The sequence below is a fragment of the Canis lupus genome, chromosome 5, assembly GCF_003254725.2.
Source record: "Canis lupus dingo isolate Sandy chromosome 5, ASM325472v2, whole genome shotgun sequence".
Lineage (NCBI taxonomy): Eukaryota > Metazoa > Chordata > Mammalia > Carnivora > Canidae > Canis > Canis lupus.
In genome coordinates, this window is record NC_064247.1 from 31,429,631 (window position 1) to 31,446,459 (window position 16,829).

Sequence of the window (16,829 nt, forward strand, 5' to 3'; positions counted from 1 at the left end):
GCGGGAAAGCCAGCTGTGGCCGGCGGGGATTGGCCAAGGGCGGGGGACTGACACGCCTCTCCCTGACGTTGTGGGCTGGTGGGTGGGGCGGCCGGGCGGGGCCCCGCGGAGGCGCAACTCGTGATTGGTCGGCGCGCTTTGCCGAGGGCTCCGGCGATTGGCGGCTGGCCGTCTGCGCGGCGCTGATTGGGCGACAGCCCGCTCTGGTCCCGCCCCGCCGCCGGGGCTGACTGGCGGAAGGGGAAGTGGGGGGGGCCGGCGGCGGTGGGGAAGATGGCGTACCAGAGCCTCCGGCTGGAGTACCTGCAGATCCCGCCGGTCAGCCGCGCCTACACCACCGCCTGCGTCCTCACCACCGCTGCTGTGGTGAGCAGCTGCAGCGCCAGCTTCTGTCTGTCCGCGCTACAGACCTCGGGAGGCGGGGGTTGGAGCCTCGGAGGAGCTCCCGAGGGGTTGGTCCCAGGAGTGGGTGGAGGCGTCCGGGGCTGGCTCTGGAGGGGTTCCGGGTGGCCTGTCCAGCGAGCCGGCGAGGGAGTGTTGCCCCAGGACGAGGTGCAGGGTCAGGGCTGCAGGCGGGTGTCCGAGAGAGAAGGGTGGACCTGGAGCAGGTCGGAGCTGCGGGCGAGGGGCAAGTGGTTCTGGGGGGCGGGGGGGGGGGGGGCTTAGGGAGGCTGGAAGCTGCCGGGAGGGCAGAGCCTGGGGGGACGCCGTGGGGGAGCTCCCGGTGAGCTGTGTGGCTTGGCCCAGCCGCTCCAGGCGGCGCCTAGGTGATGGGCAGCTGCCCCCGGGTCCAGGGCAGCCCCACCAGCCCGCCCTGCCCTCAGGTCAACCCCAGCTATCGCCACAGGAGACAGTTTGATTTCTTTGTTAGGTAGCGGGGTGCTGGGAGTGGTCGCGTTTGTACAGGACTCTGTACCGATCCCCTCCTCCCGCCTAAGAGGAAAGCCTCAGAGGGCTTGGCAGGAGTGAGACGGGGACGTGGTGGGACTTGTTTCTTGCTGTACTCGCTTTAAGCAGCTTTTTTTTTTTTTTTTTTCCAGCAGTTGGAATTGATCACCCCTTTCCAATTGTACTTCAATCCTGAGTTAATCTTTAAACACTTCCAAGTAAGTGGTCGTCACAGCCACGTTTCACGTGCCAGTGGTTAAACTTGGTTGGTTTGAGGGTTGTTTTTTTTTATACTTGTTGATAAGCAGATCCTCCGCCTTCTTGTCAAAACAAGAATCCAGTGGGAATATTTGATTGTGAGTCTTGATGTGGGGCTGGGAGGGTGGTAATAAAGCCGTGGTTCTCCATCCTGATTGGGTTTCAGAGTCACCTAGGGACTGTTTAAGACATTCTCAGGTTCCTCATGTACCCAAATTGCAATCACCAAAGGTGATTTTTATTTGTAAAGTGCATGGTTTTGATTTGATGTGTCCAGTTCCTATATTTAGAAATTACTGCTTCAGGAATGCCTGGGAGGCTCAGGAACTTGAGCATCTGCCTTCAGCTCAGGTCATGATCCCAGGGTTTAGGATCAAGCCCCGCATCAGGCTCTACACTCAGTGGGGAGTCTGGTTCTCCCTCTCCCTCTGCTGCTCCCTCTGCTTGTGCTCTGTCTCTCAAATAAATAAATAAAATCTTAAATAAAAAAAAAGAAACAGTAAATTACAGATTCAGAGTTAATATTGCAGTTTGAGAGGAGACTGACCAGCCCAGGGAGAGTCTGAGGGTCCCTGTGTTGCCCACTCACCACCTCGGTGTTATCTCCACGGCCCACTACAGAAACTCAACTCAGTGCTTTTATTTTTTTTTAAGATGTATTTATTGATTTTATGATAGATTGAGAGAGAGGCAGAGACACAGGAGGAGGGAGAAGCAGGCTCCATGCCGGGAGCCCGACGTGGGTCTTGATCCCAGGACTCCAGGATCACACCCTGGGCCAAAGGCAGGCGCCAAACCACTGAGCCACCCAGAGATCCCCTGCTAGTGCTTTTAAATTGATCCACCTTCCAGGGATCAGATGATAATAACAAAAGACCCAAAGACTGACTTCAACAATATGCCGGTTTGTGAGAACCCAGTAGGAGACTGTCCTCTCCTGTAGTTAGAACGCTAAAGGAGAAATGTCTTATGATCAGGTGGCCTGTAGCTGGCGTGGGACAAGGACCCAAGAGTCTGTCCTTTTCCTCTACACTTCCCTCTGCCTCAAGTGTGTGTCATTCACTTCACACCCTCTGAGCTCCAACTTTTGTGTAGCTTCACAGAGTCCCCCTCCTTGTGTCCCTCAGGGTATCTGCAAACACTGCTTTAGAGTATCTCTCGCTGTGTGCTTGCACTCATTTATACACTTGTCTCCGTGCTATGCTGGTAACTCTAATCCTGGCCTCAGTTAGTGCATAGAACTGAATTATTTCAATCTTGTTCCCAATTCTGAAGAATTGAGTGATGCACAGAGAAGTCCTGCAGACTCTCGTCACTGCCTTTCTCCTTCACTACTCACCTGGCCTTGGCTAGGCGCTGTGGCTCTTCCAGGCCTTGCTTCCTGTTAACTTACTTGGTTCCATTTTGCCTGAGGTTAAACTCGGTGACACCAAGCATTCGCATTTGGAGCTGGGAGTTCCAGGTCTGGGTTCAGAGTCTCCTAGTTCAAGTTCCCCAGGGCAAGCCATTTGCAAGCTCTCCAAGTGTCTTGGGTTCTTCCTGTGGGACATGAGGATGGAAGTACCAGCCTGGGTCTCACAGGGTTATTAAGGTCACTCCAGAGCATAGACCATGGTGAAACATTGTAAAATGTGGAGCTCTGTCCCCTTGTGAGTAGTTGTTTTATCGTGGGTGTGGATGTGTTGGGTAGGGAAACTATACCAGGGTTTCCAACGTGACAAAAGGAGTCCTTGTATCTGCCAGTTAGACTAATTATTAGAGCATTAGATCTTTACTTGCAGGGAGTCGGCTCTTTATTTAGACTAGAACTTGGTTTTTTTGTTTTTTGTTTTTTTAAAGACAACGACAGTTTCAAAGTGTCTGTCCCATTATCCTTATTAGAAATTTTAGGAGCTGAGTGCTATCTTTCAGACTTCCAACTAGAAGTAGCACAAAAATCCAGGGTCAGATCGAGTGTGCCCTGCTTTTTGGTTCAGATTATACGATCACTTATTCATGGCCTTACAACCATTGCGACCCTAGGATATGTCCTCTGTCTTCCTGTGGCAATGTATCCTGGTGTATTTTACCTAATCTCTCTTTCTCTTGATTTTTTGTCTTTTAACAGATATGGAGGCTAATCACCAATTTCTTATTTTTTGGTCCAGTTGGATTCAATTTTTTATTTAACATGATTTTTCTGTATCCTTTATTAAGTGGGGGTTAGCATCAAAACTTGAGGTTTACGTAGGGAATACAATATAAGGTAAAGCTATCGATGCTGCTGTGTTTGTTACTCTCTTAACTGTGACTTCTGGGTACAGGCTCTGTGGGACACAGAGGAGTTGGTCAGAAAGTAGTATTTTAAAGGCATTCTGTTGGTCCCTACTTGTTCTAATGGGAGCTATCCAACCACAGAGTGATTACCTTTCTGCCCATAAGTCACTTACAAATTAGATCAAGGGAGAGGAAAAGTGGGTTAGTTGAGGCCTATTTACAAAATAACATCAGCAGGTGCCTGAATACGGTGATAAGCCCCAGAGCCTGGGTACAGGCATGAGGAGGGGGTTCACAAGGAACGGAGAACACGAGATATCCTTAGATCTTGGTTGCCAGTTCTGCTGGCTGGAAAGATGGTGCCCGACAGGCCACATGCCAGTTGTTGAAAGAGGGAATGAGATATACTCTGGTCAGGGGATGATTGGGGCCTCCAAACAGGACATTTGTCCTCCACCTGACCCTCTGGAGTGATAGAGGAGTTACGGCTCAGCTTGAGGGGGTGGGGGGGGCTTTGTTGGGGTTGCAGGACCCCTGCCCTAGGATGGAGTCCATGGGTCCCATGTGATACGTCATCCTGGTAAGTTTCTCAGAGTGAAGTATTTTCATCATGCTGCATCCTTGTTGGCCAAGGTACAGAAGTGCCAAGTCACACGAGGCTTCTTGCCGGGCGTGTCTTCCAAGTCAGGTTGTGAAAAAGCATGGGTGGTACAGGTCACGTGGGGCTGAGCGTGGGAAAGACGACCCATGTTTGGAAAGGTTTCCTGAGTAGCTGCAAGCTTGTGTGTGCAGCGTCAGGCTCCTTCCCCAGCCAGGAGTGCTTTGTGCCATGGGCGGAGCCAGTCAGAGCTAGTCTTTGCCTTGCCCAAGGTGCCTGGTGGAAGGGAAGTAACTATACTCCCCGTGAACATGCCGAGGACGTGAAGGCTTGGCCTGGTCCAGCTGACACAGAGTCCAGGTGCAGCTCAGCAACACGTTAACTTTACTGTCTTCCTGATTGTGTGCTTAATGTTTTCTTAACTCGGCACTTAAGGTACCGCTACTGTCGAATGCTAGAAGAAGGCTCTTTCCGAGGTCGGACAGCAGACTTTGTATTTATGTTCCTTTTTGGTGGATTCTTAATGACTGTATCCTTCAACAAGTAGAGTGAATACAGGAAAACTTGCCAAATGCCCTGTGTCCTCCTACAGCTCTCCACCTGCCTTCCACGGCCCACTAGATAAGCTGAGCAGATACAGGTGGATTCCACACCATAGCTGCAGGCACTGTGGCTCTTTTACTTTCTGGGATGGCGTTCTGAGCCTCAAGCTGGGCCTCGCTGGGCCAGGAGCCTTTGTACCGAGAGCAAGTCAGAAGCAGTGTTAGCCCACGGGGGTCACCGTTTTACTACTTTAGGTTTATGACTGTCGATGTGCGTACGTTCTTTTTTTTATTTTTTTTTAAGATTTTTTTATTTATTTATCTATAGAGACACAGAGAGAGAAAGAGAGAGGCAGAGACACAGGCAGAGGGAGAAGCAAGCTCCATGCAGAGAGCCTGACATGGGACTCGATCCTGGGTCTCCAGGATCACGCCCTGGGCTGCAGGTGGCGCTAAACCGCTGCGCCACAGGGGCTGCCCACGTTCTTTTTTTTTTAGAGAGAGAGTTTGTCATGGGGGGAGGAGAGAGAATCTCAAGCAGGCTGCACGCCCAACACAGAGCCCAACGTGGGGCTGGATCCCACAACCGAGATCATGGCCTGAGTCAAAACTGAGTCGGACGCTTAACACACAGCGCCACCCAGGCGTGCCCCTCCCAATGTGTGCTTTCGAACAAAGTTGGCAAGACATTTATTCAGTCATTATCAAAACTGATAAATTAGTATTTTTAACTATTGTCATGGGTGTAACAGCCTTGAACACAGTCCGTTCTGGGACAGTTTCTCCAGCTATCTTCACTCACCTCTTAAAGGTGCTAATGGTGAGTGAAACTTAACATAATTATTGACTGAGGAATTCCAATATTTCCCAAATAGTCAAGAACTTTGTGGAAATGGTATTAACTGGAAGCAGCTATGGTCCAGATGTGCTGGCCCACACAGATTTTTGCCTGGTTGCTCTGGGTAATTATTTTCAGGCTTCCCCCCCCCCCCCCCCCTCAGATTAACTAGCTCGGGACTGTCCTACCTCAGACCTATGTTAGAGCCCAGCCCCCCCCCCATCTTGCTCCGCCTTCCCTCTCACACTACTGAGGTTGATACTTTCCTTAATGCCATCTGCTAGCTTTTTGGTTTGTTTGTGAGCTTAGTTTTCCTGGGACAGGCCTTTACAATAATGCTTGTCTACGTATGGAGCCGAAGGAACCCGTATGTCCGCATGAACTTTTTTGGCCTTCTCAATTTCCAGGCGCCCTTTCTGCCCTGGGTGCTCATGGGCTTTTCCTTGTTGCTGGGGAACTCCATCATCGTGGACCTCTTGGGTAAGAACCTCATCGTGACTTTTTCTATTTGTTTTTACGTGTGAACTAGTCACCGCCGTTTTTCATGTCTGGCACTCACATACAGCTGTTCTGGGATTGTTTGATGGTTGCATGCTCAAAGATTACAATACCAGTTTTTAAATTGATTTTTAATAACCATAGTGACATTTCTTCCTAAATACACAGAATTTATGTTGGTAGATCCACTAGTAATCAAAATTTTCATCCTGCCCCTCATTCTTTATTTTTGGGCAACTCTAGGCATCGCAGTTGGACACATATATTTTTTCTTGGAAGATGTATTTCCCAATCAGCCTGGTGGAATAAGAATCCTGAAAACACCATCTATTTTGTGAGTATTGGACGCCAGGCTGCATTTTCCTTGCAGATAGCATGGGACAGGGTCTGTGTCTGCGTCTCCGTGGGGCTGCCGTAGGTCCTGGCACATGTGGTTCAGCTCTGTCAGTATTTGCAGATTGAACCATGGGCTGCAGTTGAGGAGCATTTGGGTTGGGTCAGAGCAGATGGTGCCAGGGTTGTGCAGGAGTGAGCTTAGGGTGTCCTGGGGATGACGTGGCATGCTGCCCGATGACCACCAGCCCCTCCTGCCCCAGGGAGGAGTCTGCTGGTTTCCACGTGAGCCACTGCCCAAGCTTACAGCACAACTGACACCAAGGAAGTTTCCAGTGGTGGGATTTCTGGCCTTCCAGGGAGTAGGAGAAGCAGGGCTCAGCAGTGAGGCGGACTAGAACCAGGTGTAGGGTACCCACTGACCAGCTGTGTGACTTTGAGAAAGTCTGTCTTCATCACGCACTGCGCATTCCGCATTCCTGAGAGTGAAGCTTTGACTTCTTTCTACCCCAGGACACTGTGTCCTTGAGACAGGGTCCATGGGAGGAGTCAAGCATGAGTTTTTATTATACAGGGTTGGGTGTGGAAGAGTCCAGCAAAACAAAGACCACTGAGCAGGAACACTGCCTCTCATTGTTGACCTTTTGATGCATATTCTTTCGTCTTACTGTATGTGTGCTTTTAAAAAATGTTCTTTTGTAACCATCTTTTCAATATGTCATAATCATTTTTCCATCCTAGAAGTAGGATTGCTGTTTTGGTTATTGACGAATCTCCATCGGAATGGATGCTCAGGTTTATGGTTCGACTGGCCACATAGAGTGGCTGTTTCCCCGCAGCCTTGTCAGACATGGGAGGGATTATTTACTTTTTCCTGGTTGACAGCTGTGAGGTGCTGTCTGGTTTTTATGACTTTTTTTTTTTTTAATAGTTTCAGACTTACAGAAAATTACAAACCATTCAAAGGACTTTTTCCTCATAAGTGTTTGAAAGTAAGTTGTCGATCTAATTTCACCACCACCACCACCACCACCACCACCACCACCACCACCACCCCCCCCCCCCGTTGTGTATTTTCCCTGAAGAAGGACATTTCCCTACGTAGTCAAAATCAGGAAAAACAGGACTCCTCAGACCGAAGCCTCTCCTGGCACTTGTCCCAGTCGGTGTCTCACGGGACAAGAGTCCAGCTCAGACTCAGGTGTCGCATTTCTTTGTCACACCTCTTTGGGCCCTGCCAGTTTGGAGCAGCTCCTAAGTCTTTCCTGGACTCTGACAGTGACGTGTTTGACGGTTGTCATCCCCTCCCATAGAAGGGCCCGAAGATCTGGGTTTGTCTAGTGCTCCCTCACATTTAGGTCTCACATGTTCGACAGGAGCATCAGAGAGGTGACCCGTGTCCTCCCTGCAGTGCTGACGGGTCTGTGGGTCTGCGTGTGCTGGATCCGTCAGACTGGCTGTCATGGCTCTGACGACTGGATTAAGGTCCATCATAAAGCTCCTTTTGTTCCTTTTGTGATGCTCTGTGGGAAGGCACCTTGAGATGGTCAGTAGCCTTTCTTGATCGCATTCCCGTCCTTTATGTCTACATGAGCAGCAATCCCTTGTCATTGTTGCTTTGATGCTCCTGCCCCAGGTTTGGCCAATGAGAACCCCTTCAAACTGGCTTCTAATTACTTTTCAACGTGTCCCCATCATTCTGTCTCTTCTTTAAGTAATTGATTATTTTCTGGCCAGACAGGATCTCCCAGGCTCCTCCTCTCCCTGATGCTGTTTCTGCAAGGTACTCTGGTTCCTTCCTAGTGGGGAGTGGTGCCTGGAAGTCAAGATGCGAGCACTGGGTGTGCTCATTGCTTGCGGAGTTACCGGACCGTGAACAGAGCGAGGGAAGTCTGCGTGCCTGTGGGTGTGTTTACATCTGCATTTGCATATCTGTGTTTTTTAAAAGCATGAGGTTCCTGACATCCCCAGCTCTAGGATGAGTCTATATGAATCTAGGTGTTTTTTCTTACTGTATTTTTTTCTCCAGTGTTTTATTATTGAAAATATCCAAACTCACAGAAAGTGGAAAAAATTATACAGTGATATCATTTACCCACCACAGATTCTGTGGTTATATTTTACTATTCTTGCCTTTTATACATCTCTCCATGCCTCTGTCCATCTTTCCATTCCAGTATCCTTAATTCTTTAAGTACTTGAGTGTGTATGTCACTGACTACACACTTTTTTTTTTTTTCCATACAAGAGAGTACACCTCTTAAGTGTGTTAACTAACGGGTTTTCATAAATGCACAAGCCTGTGTGACCCAAACTCCTATCAGGATGGAGTGTTGCATTACCCAGAAGGTTCTCTCCGTCAGTCTGTCAGTCCTTGCCCCATCCCCCAAGAAGCAATCACCAGGCTGATCTTGTAGCTCTGCTAGCTTCACGCGTGGAGTCCTCCAGGATGTGTGGGTAAACCCCTAGGTGTAAGGCCTCTTCCATTCACCGTCAGGGGATCAAGATTCATCCACATCGTGGCTCACAGCAGGGATCTGTTCCCCTTTCTACAGAGTAGCGTTTCACCAGGTGAATACTCCACCTCCTTTTCTACAGTTCCTTAATTCTCACTGGCAGGGAGGAACCTGATCTCCGTTGTCATTACTATCTTCACCTATTTAGTGAACCCCGAACATAGCCCGTCTTATTACTGCGCCCCCATCCCCCATGCGGATGCCTTCTTGTCCTGCTCTGCCTCACACCCACCAGGGTTGGCTGCCCTCTGATGGGGAGTGCCTGCTTGAGCCTACTCAGGCTTTGACACGCGGCACCAGGCCCCTCCACATGTGTGCGCCCTACACTGGGATGCCCCCCCCCAGCCCCATCCTGCCCTGGAGCCACCATGGCTCACTTCCTTGCACACCCACCCACTTTATTTTGTCCTGTTTGAGTTTGGAAAGTAGAAGCAATCTGGGTTTTGAACATGCTTTCTTTTAATTATTACTAAAGCAAACGTTTTCATGTTTTATTGGCCTTTTGGATTTCCTTTTTGAATTGCCTTTTCAGCCCTGTATTTTTCTACTGGGGTATGTTTGCTTTCATTGTTAGTTTTGTGAGAATTAAGGGAGCTCATGTTGAAGTATAGGTGCTGTTTCAGACCCCATGATAAAGTAGAAGTTTTCAGCTAATTTTGTCAGCTTCAGGCAAGTGTAATTAGAAATACGAATGCCCAGAGTGGATGCTGTTTTAATGGTCAATTCTCTTTTTTTTTTTTAAGATTTTATTTATTCATGAGAGACACAGAGAGGCAGAGACACAGGCAGAGGAAGAAGCAGGCTCCCAGCAGGGAGCCTGATGCGGGACTCGATCCCAGGACCCTAGGGTTACGACCTGAGCCGAAGGCAGATGCTCAACTGCTAAGTCACCCAGGTGTCTCTAATAATCAGTTCTCTAAGGAGAACTTGAATGGCCCTATAAAGGGATTTTTTTTTTTTTTTTCATGAGAGGCACACAGAGAGAGGCAGAGACAACAGGGAGAGGGAGAAGCAGGCTCCATGCAGGGAGCCCAACGTGGGAATCGATCCCAGGTCCTATAAGGGGATTTTAAAAGTCTTTTGGACACTATCTTTTTCTATGATCTGTGTAATTTTTCTTGGAATGACTTGTGAACTTTTTAAAATTTCACTTGTGATAAAATATACATAACGTGCGCAGCCCGGGTGGCTCAGTGGTTTAGCACCACCTTCAGCCCAGGGCCTGCCTGATCCTGGAGACCCAGGATTGAGTCCCACGTCAGGCTCCCTACGTGGAGCCTGCTTCTCCCTCTGCCTGTGTCTCAGCCTGTTTCTCTCTCTGTGTCTCTCATGAATAAATAAATAAAATCTTTAAAAAAAGAAATACATAACGTAAACGAGCAGTTCCGTGGCAGTAAGTACTCTCAGTGTGTGCTTGTGCCACCGCCATCCATCTTTATAATGCTTGATGCAGCAGAAGTGAAACTGAGCTGAGTAACACCCCATCCCCAGCCCTTGGCAGGGGCAGTGCTTCTCTCTCTCTCTCTCTCTCTCTCTCTCTCTCTCTCTGTCTCTGTCTCGGTTCCTCATACACGAGGAATCACATTCTATTTGTCCGCCTAGGTCTGGCTTGTTTCACTCAACACAGCGTCCTCAGGGCTCATCCACATCCGAGCAGGTGTCAGAACCTCCTTCCTTTGTGAGGCTGACTACTATCCTATTGTGTGGATGGACCATCTCGGTGATCCGTCTGTCAGTGGGTACTGGGTGGTACCTTGGTTATGGGGAGACATTTGTGATATTTAGTGTGAATCAGGTTACAGAACAAATGTGTTATCTAACTTTCATAAAATTACATATATAAAAGTTCTGGAAGAATGATGACAGCATTAACAGGGATTATTCCTGAAGATTTAGGATGTTTGTATGTATTTTCTGTTTTCTCTGCAACTAATATGTGTTGCTTTCATAATAAAAAGAAAAAAAAACAAGAGATAAGAGTTAATATAAACATGAAATTATTTTTTTTTTAATATGAAATTATTATGACTTATCTGCACAGCGTGATGACTGTTTCCTTGGTGGGCAGCTATAGTGTCTGTCGTCAGAGGCCTGAGGGAAGTCTCTGGCCTTGCAGCACAGGACCCGGGGTGATTCTGGGCCTAAGTGATCTCTGTTCCCTGTCTTTCAGGAAGGCTATTTTTGATACACCAGACGAGGATCCAAATTACAATCCACTACCTGAAGAGCGGCCAGGAGGCTTTGCCTGGGGTGAGGGCCAGCGCCTCGGTGGTTAAAGCAACAGTGCCAATAATGAGACCCAGCTGGGAAGGACTCAGTGACATGCCCTTTGGGATTCTTTTATCCTTTGTGTTGCAAAAGTGCGGACACTTTTGACGGCTTGGCAGGTTTTAACTCCAGAAGCACTTTATGGAATGGTACACTAATGGATCCAGAAGACACTTGGAGCAGCCGGCCAGTGGCTCCTCACTACCCTGGCAGTGAAGGTATAATCTCTCCAAGCCAAACCACTGGAGAAACAAGTACCCTGCTGCCTCTGGCGAACAAGTACAGGAGTGCTTGAGTTCTGGGGTGTAAGGCAGAGCTTTCTCTTCCTCTTCTTCTTTGATAGACGAGGCCATGGTGTAAATGGAAGTTTCAGAGAGGACAAAATAAAACTGAATTCCATCTCTCTCTTCTCACTGAATCAAAGCTTTTGTGTGTGATCTTTTAAATGACAACAGTGTGTTCTAGTTAGCTGCCGTGTAGGCCTGGGCCAGCCTGCTCTTCCCGGGGCCACCTCAGCTTTCGACGGGATCGTGTTTCAAGACTGGAAGTATGTGGCTGCTGCGCCGTGGCTGTGCACACGTCTTACCCATGCAGCAAGCCAGCTCCAGTAGGAGGAAGATCAGTTGGTGCTGTCCAGATACTTTGTTCTCCGTCTGGGTTTGGCAAAACGTCCAGTTGTTGGATGACTGGGAAACGGGGGTATAGGGTGGTACTTGCGGCAGCAGGAGTTGCAGCTACCGGAGGGCTGGCTCCGGGCTCATGTGGCATCTTCCCGATTCTGCCTGTATTCCTCCATTAAGAAATATCCAGGAAAAAACATGCCATGGCCAGCCACCCTTTGGGAAAATGGCAGATAGATCTCTTTTAGATCTGGGATGTTGACTCTGGAGCCAGATGAACAGGTACCAGTTAGGAATACCCGGGCCTTGGGCTGGTTGACTTTGGTCATTTTGCTGAATGAAAAGCCAAGCAGCTTTTCAGAGCCAAGCACCTGGTTTACCTTCACAACCAGGTAAAAATTAGGGTCCAGAGGAGTAGACACTTAATGCCTGTGATTCGATAAAGACCCATCCAGAATTATTAATTTCTCTGGGCCTCTGCAGGTTTGCACTCACACTAAGTAGTTCAGAGAACCCACGGGATGAAGATGTCCACCCATAGGGAAGAGATGGTTGCAGATGGTTCTAGCAAATAGGACGTAGACATGGACCATTTCCCCAGGAGTGGCAGCCTGGGTAAGTGGTAGCTAGCACTCTTCCATAATGAGCTTTCCCTCAGCAAGATGAACTTGAGAAAAAAAAAAAAAAAAGATGAACTTGAGGTTTAGGGTAAATGTAATTGACACCCTAAGTGGGGATTTTTCAGGTGGTGTAGTGAGGGGGAAAGTATTTTAATGTCTTCTCATGGCACATGCATTAGTGATGAAAGGTAGTACGGACAGTGGACATGCTGCTGGTCGGTAACCGAACATGGCTATTACAATTTTACAGAATGTGGTTTAATGGGACGGCTTTTTTCCTAAGCAATGAAAAAAAAAAAAAAAAACTTTTAACATGCCAATCTGAGGATGTACGATCCTTACAGGATTCTTTTATTTTGTCACGTCCTGGCTCTGTTCAAGAAAGCTTGAGTTGAATTAAAAGTGTCTTGAAAATTACTTAGGGTTTAGAGGGATCCCTGGGTGGCGCAGCGGTTTGGCGCCTGCCTTTGGCCCAGGGCGCGATCCTGGAGACCCGGGATCGAATCCCACGTCGGGCTCCCGGTGCATGGAGCCTGCTTCTCCCTCTGCCTGTGTCTCTGCCTCCCTCTCTCTCTCTCTCTCTCTCTCTCTCTCTGACTATCATAAATAAAAAAAAAAAAAATTACTTAGGGTCTAGAAATAGGTTTCTCTGTTGTTTTTGTTTGTTTGTTTTTAATATTTATTCATGAGAGACACAGAAAGAGAGAGAGGCAGAGACACAGGTAGAGGGAGAAGCAGGCTCCATACAGGGAGCCCGACGTGGGACTCGATCCCGGGTCTCCAGGATCAGGCCCTGGTGCTTCAGGTGGCGCCATACCGCTGAGCCACCTGGGCTGCCCTCTATGTTTTTGTTCTTTTTTTCTTATAAATTTATTTTTTATTGGTGTTCAATTTGCCAACATATAGAATAACACCCAGTGCTCATCCCGTCAAGTGCCCACCTCAGTGCCCGTCACCCAGTCACCCCAACCCCCCGCCCACCTCCCCTTCCACCACCCCTAGTTTGTTTCCCAGAGTTAGGAGTCTTTCATGTTCTGTCTCCCTTTCTGATATTTCCCACTCATTTTTCTCCTTTCCCCTTTATTCCCTTTCACTATTTTTTAAAGTAGGGAACAGGGGCAGCCCCGGTGGCTCAGTCGTTCAGCTGATGCGCGCTCTGAGGATGTGGGTCCCGGTGCTGCGCTGCATCGGGGTGGAGTTGTTGTAGAAATGCAGTGTGCACTCCTGAGGGAAAGACGGACGTGCCCCTCACATCTCCCCAAGAGACAGATTTTCTGCACATTATCGTGTGTTTCTTCTGTTCACTTCTCCCTTCCACCTGCTTTTCTTCTGTCACTCCCTGTGTCCCGTTGCCTTTCATGTGCCGGGTGTGGTCTGTCCAAGAGCAGAGCGCCCATGCCCTTGGCAGCGACGCCCTCGCTCTGTCTGGGGCCCCCCAAGTTGTTGGGTGAGGGGCTCCCTGGGGTTGTCATGTCTCCCAGACAGACAGCCAACTTGCACAGGTAAGTGCCGTCTGTATTCTCGGTGCTGTAGGACATCCCCTAAGCTACTCACGTATTTTAGGAGTTTGCATTAACGTAGTGGAACTTGCCCCAAACTAGCCCCTTCTCTGCTCAGACATCTGCACTGACTTCGCAGCCCCCAGGGCACACTGTCTCCCTCTGAACCTTGCCCCCACATCTAGCAGGGACGGGAGTCTCTTCGAGGCCTGGCTCCTCAAGAAGTCTTGACTCCTAGGCCTACATCATGGTCTTTCTTTAGATCCCGGTAAAGCTTCCAGTCTGTACGATGTACTCTTACAGCAAATCATAAATCGTTGGTACCGCCCCTCGCTGGTCCATGTGTTAGTCTCGCCTCCCTCATGAGAATGTAAGCCCCAGAAGGGCAGGGTCCACGTCTTTCAGTCTTGTGTCCACCACCAAGCCTGGCACACTGCTTGGCACCTGGGTGCTGAATAAATATGTTGTTTATTGGGATCCCTGGGTGGCTCAGCGGTTTGGCGCCTGCCTTCGGCTCAGGGCGTGATCCTGGAGTCCCTGGATCGAGTCCCACATCGGGCTCCCTGCATGGAGCCTGCTCCTCCCTCTGCCTGGGTCTCTGCTTCTCTCTCTCTCTCTCTCTCTCTCTCTCTCTCATGAATGAATAAATAAAATCTTTAAAAAAAAATGTTGTTTATTGACCAGACTATTCCCTGGTATTTTCAATTATACAGGGATTAACGTATGTGCATGCCAACCTGTACCTAGTGGGTGAGGCCTGGCATTGTCTGGAAGTGGCATGGAACAAAAGTGAGCCTGATAAAGGGTAGCGGTGTGGTGGGCCAGCCAGACAGCTGGCCAGCAACACCAGCAGCTGGTGTGGGCATCATAAGAACAGACGGTCCCTGGAGCAGTTAAAAAAAAAAAAAAAACGAAATGTGTCTGACAAGTTGCCTCTTGGAAGAAGAGCCTTGACATTCTTTGGATGGTTATGTTATGATCGGCTGTGTGTGGAAGCCACTTAACCACAAGGGACTTCCTTTGGAGGGACAGCAGACTTCAGACTCCTGTGGGGGGTGGGTGATGTGCATGACACTGGCTAGCTTGGGCCTTCCCTGCAACTCCTCTTTCCACCTAGCTGTGAGGCTGCACCTACTGGGGAGGAGCCGGGGCCTTGGGCCAAAGACTGTGGATGAGTTCCCTACACATGTGATTTATTTTGCCTGCACCATTTACAAAATTTGAGCCAATACTGAAGGTTGACAGATATCACATGAAAATCGTTTGAGGCTTTTCTTGAAGAAAAAAAAAGGCAAGATCTGGCAATGCCAGGCCTGCAGGGCAGCTATTCCTAGAGGTGACTGGCCAGTGGCTGTTTCTAGAGATGGGGCACGTGCTCCGTCAAGGCGGGCCTTCACTCACTCACGTTCCCTGCCTGGACTCTCGCAATCACTAGGCGCATGGGTTACCTCTGTGACGTTCTACCTCCGTGACGTCCGTCTGGAAGGGACGCTAGGAGAAAGGACGGTTGTCCCTCTGTTACATACTCAAGGTCCAGAATTCGAGAGTTAACGTTTAGTTTTCGCTGTGATGTGAATGTTTACGCCTCCCCCAAACTCCTGTGTCGATCCTAAGGCTGATGTGATGGTATTAGGAAGTGGGGGCCTGCGGGAGCGGCCCTGCTGGTGGGATTAACGCCTTACCAAGCTGCTCCAGAGAAACCCCTAGTCTCTGCCTTCCTGTGAAGACACAGCAGCAGGCAGCAGCAAGGGAAGGGGGTCCTCACCCTGGGGCAGCTGTGCTGGTGTTGCCCAGCCCCGGGATTGTGAGCAGTGGACGTCCGATGTGTGCAAGCCACTCAGCCTGGGGTATCTTCTGTTACAGCAGCCTGAACACTGAAACAGTGACTTTGCTTTCAGTTTTGGGGTTAGCCTTTTTGGTGTGTGTATGTGTGTGTGGGGGTGCCTTCCTAAAGTAACATTTCGCGGTAGTTAGTGTAATTTTGCCAATTCTGAACATACATGCACACCTGTGCTATTAATACAGCATGCACGTTCCCAGCCCCCTTGACCGCTCCACTGTCAGCAGCTCCACTGTCAGCAGCTCCAGGAACATCATCTCTTCCCTGGAGGAAATGGGAAGAAGGATTTTTAACAGGCTTACAGACAGGATGAGTTTCCTGGAGATGTACTTAAGAGGATGCCTCCGGTCCTTCAAGGGCCTTGAAGCATCTGATGAATTCTCTGGAAATCACACTTCCTGCCACTGTTTCCACCCTGAGCCAGCAGCTGAGAGCTCTGGATGCAGAAGGGAGAGGATCTGCTGGTTTCATCCTATCTTCCCTGCTGGAGTCTTGAATCTTTTCATTATGCGTGATGGGGTCCAGCAGCCCAGCTGCACTGAAGAGTTCTGTCTGGGAGAAGGGAAGGAAAGAAACTGGGGAAGGAACGGAGGATCGAGAGGAGGAGGGAGCTGGGAGTGGGCGCTGGGGAGGAAGCTGGAGGAGGAGCCACGGGGGGAGCTGGCGGAGAAGCTGGGGAGGGAGCTGGGGGAAGAACACAGGAGGGGCCTGGGGAGAGTGCTGGGGGGGGAGCTGAGGGGGAGCTGGAGGGGCTGTGGAGGGTCCGAAGGGATGAGCTGGGGGAGGAGGGCGAACGACAGTCACCCCCACCCCGCCCCCTGCCGGTGGGACCCGCGCTGCGCCGGCCGCCCGCCCGCACGGCAGCTGCTCGCCACTACCCTCGCCCCGCTGGCCTCCACGAGTGTCCGAGGCTGGTTCTCCAGGCTCCGTCAGCACCTACCCTGGAGAGGGTTAAGTGATGCACTGTGTGCGCGTCGCCCACCGATTCTACAAGAGTGCTGTCCTTGCAGAGCAGGAATTACTCTGGGCGAGAAGGGGACACGCGTGCTTACAGTGAGGACACCGTGTTATGAGGACAGAAAACCGGTCAGGAAGGTCGTCATTAGCGCCGTGGGGGTCGTGCGGAACCCTCCACCCCGCCCCTCACCGTCGTCGCTCCGAGCCTCTTCTCGGTAGTACCTTGGGCCCCGCTCTTCCGGTCCCCACACGGGCATGCTGGGAGTCGTAGTCCTCTGCTGAGGCAGCCGCGGCCGTC

The 16,829-nt window shown here is 50.0% G+C and overlaps 1 protein-coding gene and 1 long non-coding RNA gene across 7 annotated transcripts; one reads left to right on the forward strand and one right to left on the reverse strand.

Annotated features, from left to right (window-relative positions):
- Positions 1–201: 201 nt before the first annotated feature.
- On the forward strand, positions 202–11,418 carry DERL2 (derlin 2). Of its 6 annotated transcripts, none has more exons than XM_025462017.3 (8): positions 202–366; positions 1,044–1,106; positions 3,254–3,327; positions 4,436–4,529; positions 5,665–5,860; positions 6,122–6,212; positions 7,953–8,117; positions 10,898–11,418. In XM_025462017.3, the coding sequence occupies exons 1-8, from the start codon at positions 274–276 to the stop codon at positions 11,001–11,003; spliced, it is 882 nt and encodes a 293-aa protein (XP_025317802.1). In that variant the 5' UTR covers positions 202–273; the 3' UTR covers positions 11,004–11,418. The 6 variants fall into 6 exon arrangements, with proteins under 6 accessions (XP_025317802.1, XP_025317801.1, XP_025317805.1 ...); XM_025462016.2 differs by having other exon boundaries at positions 212–366; positions 1,041–1,106; XM_025462020.2 differs by lacking the exon at positions 7,953–8,117 and having other exon boundaries at positions 212–366; positions 1,041–1,106.
- A 2,971-nt stretch (positions 11,419–14,389) lies between these two features.
- On the reverse strand, positions 14,390–16,817 carry LOC112669142 (uncharacterized). The gene is made up of 2 exons (XR_003142098.3): positions 16,515–16,817; positions 14,390–16,126 (listed from the first exon to the last, which is right to left on the reverse strand). It is a non-coding gene; the product is annotated as an uncharacterized LOC112669142 (long non-coding RNA).
- Positions 16,818–16,829: the final 12 nt, after the last annotated feature.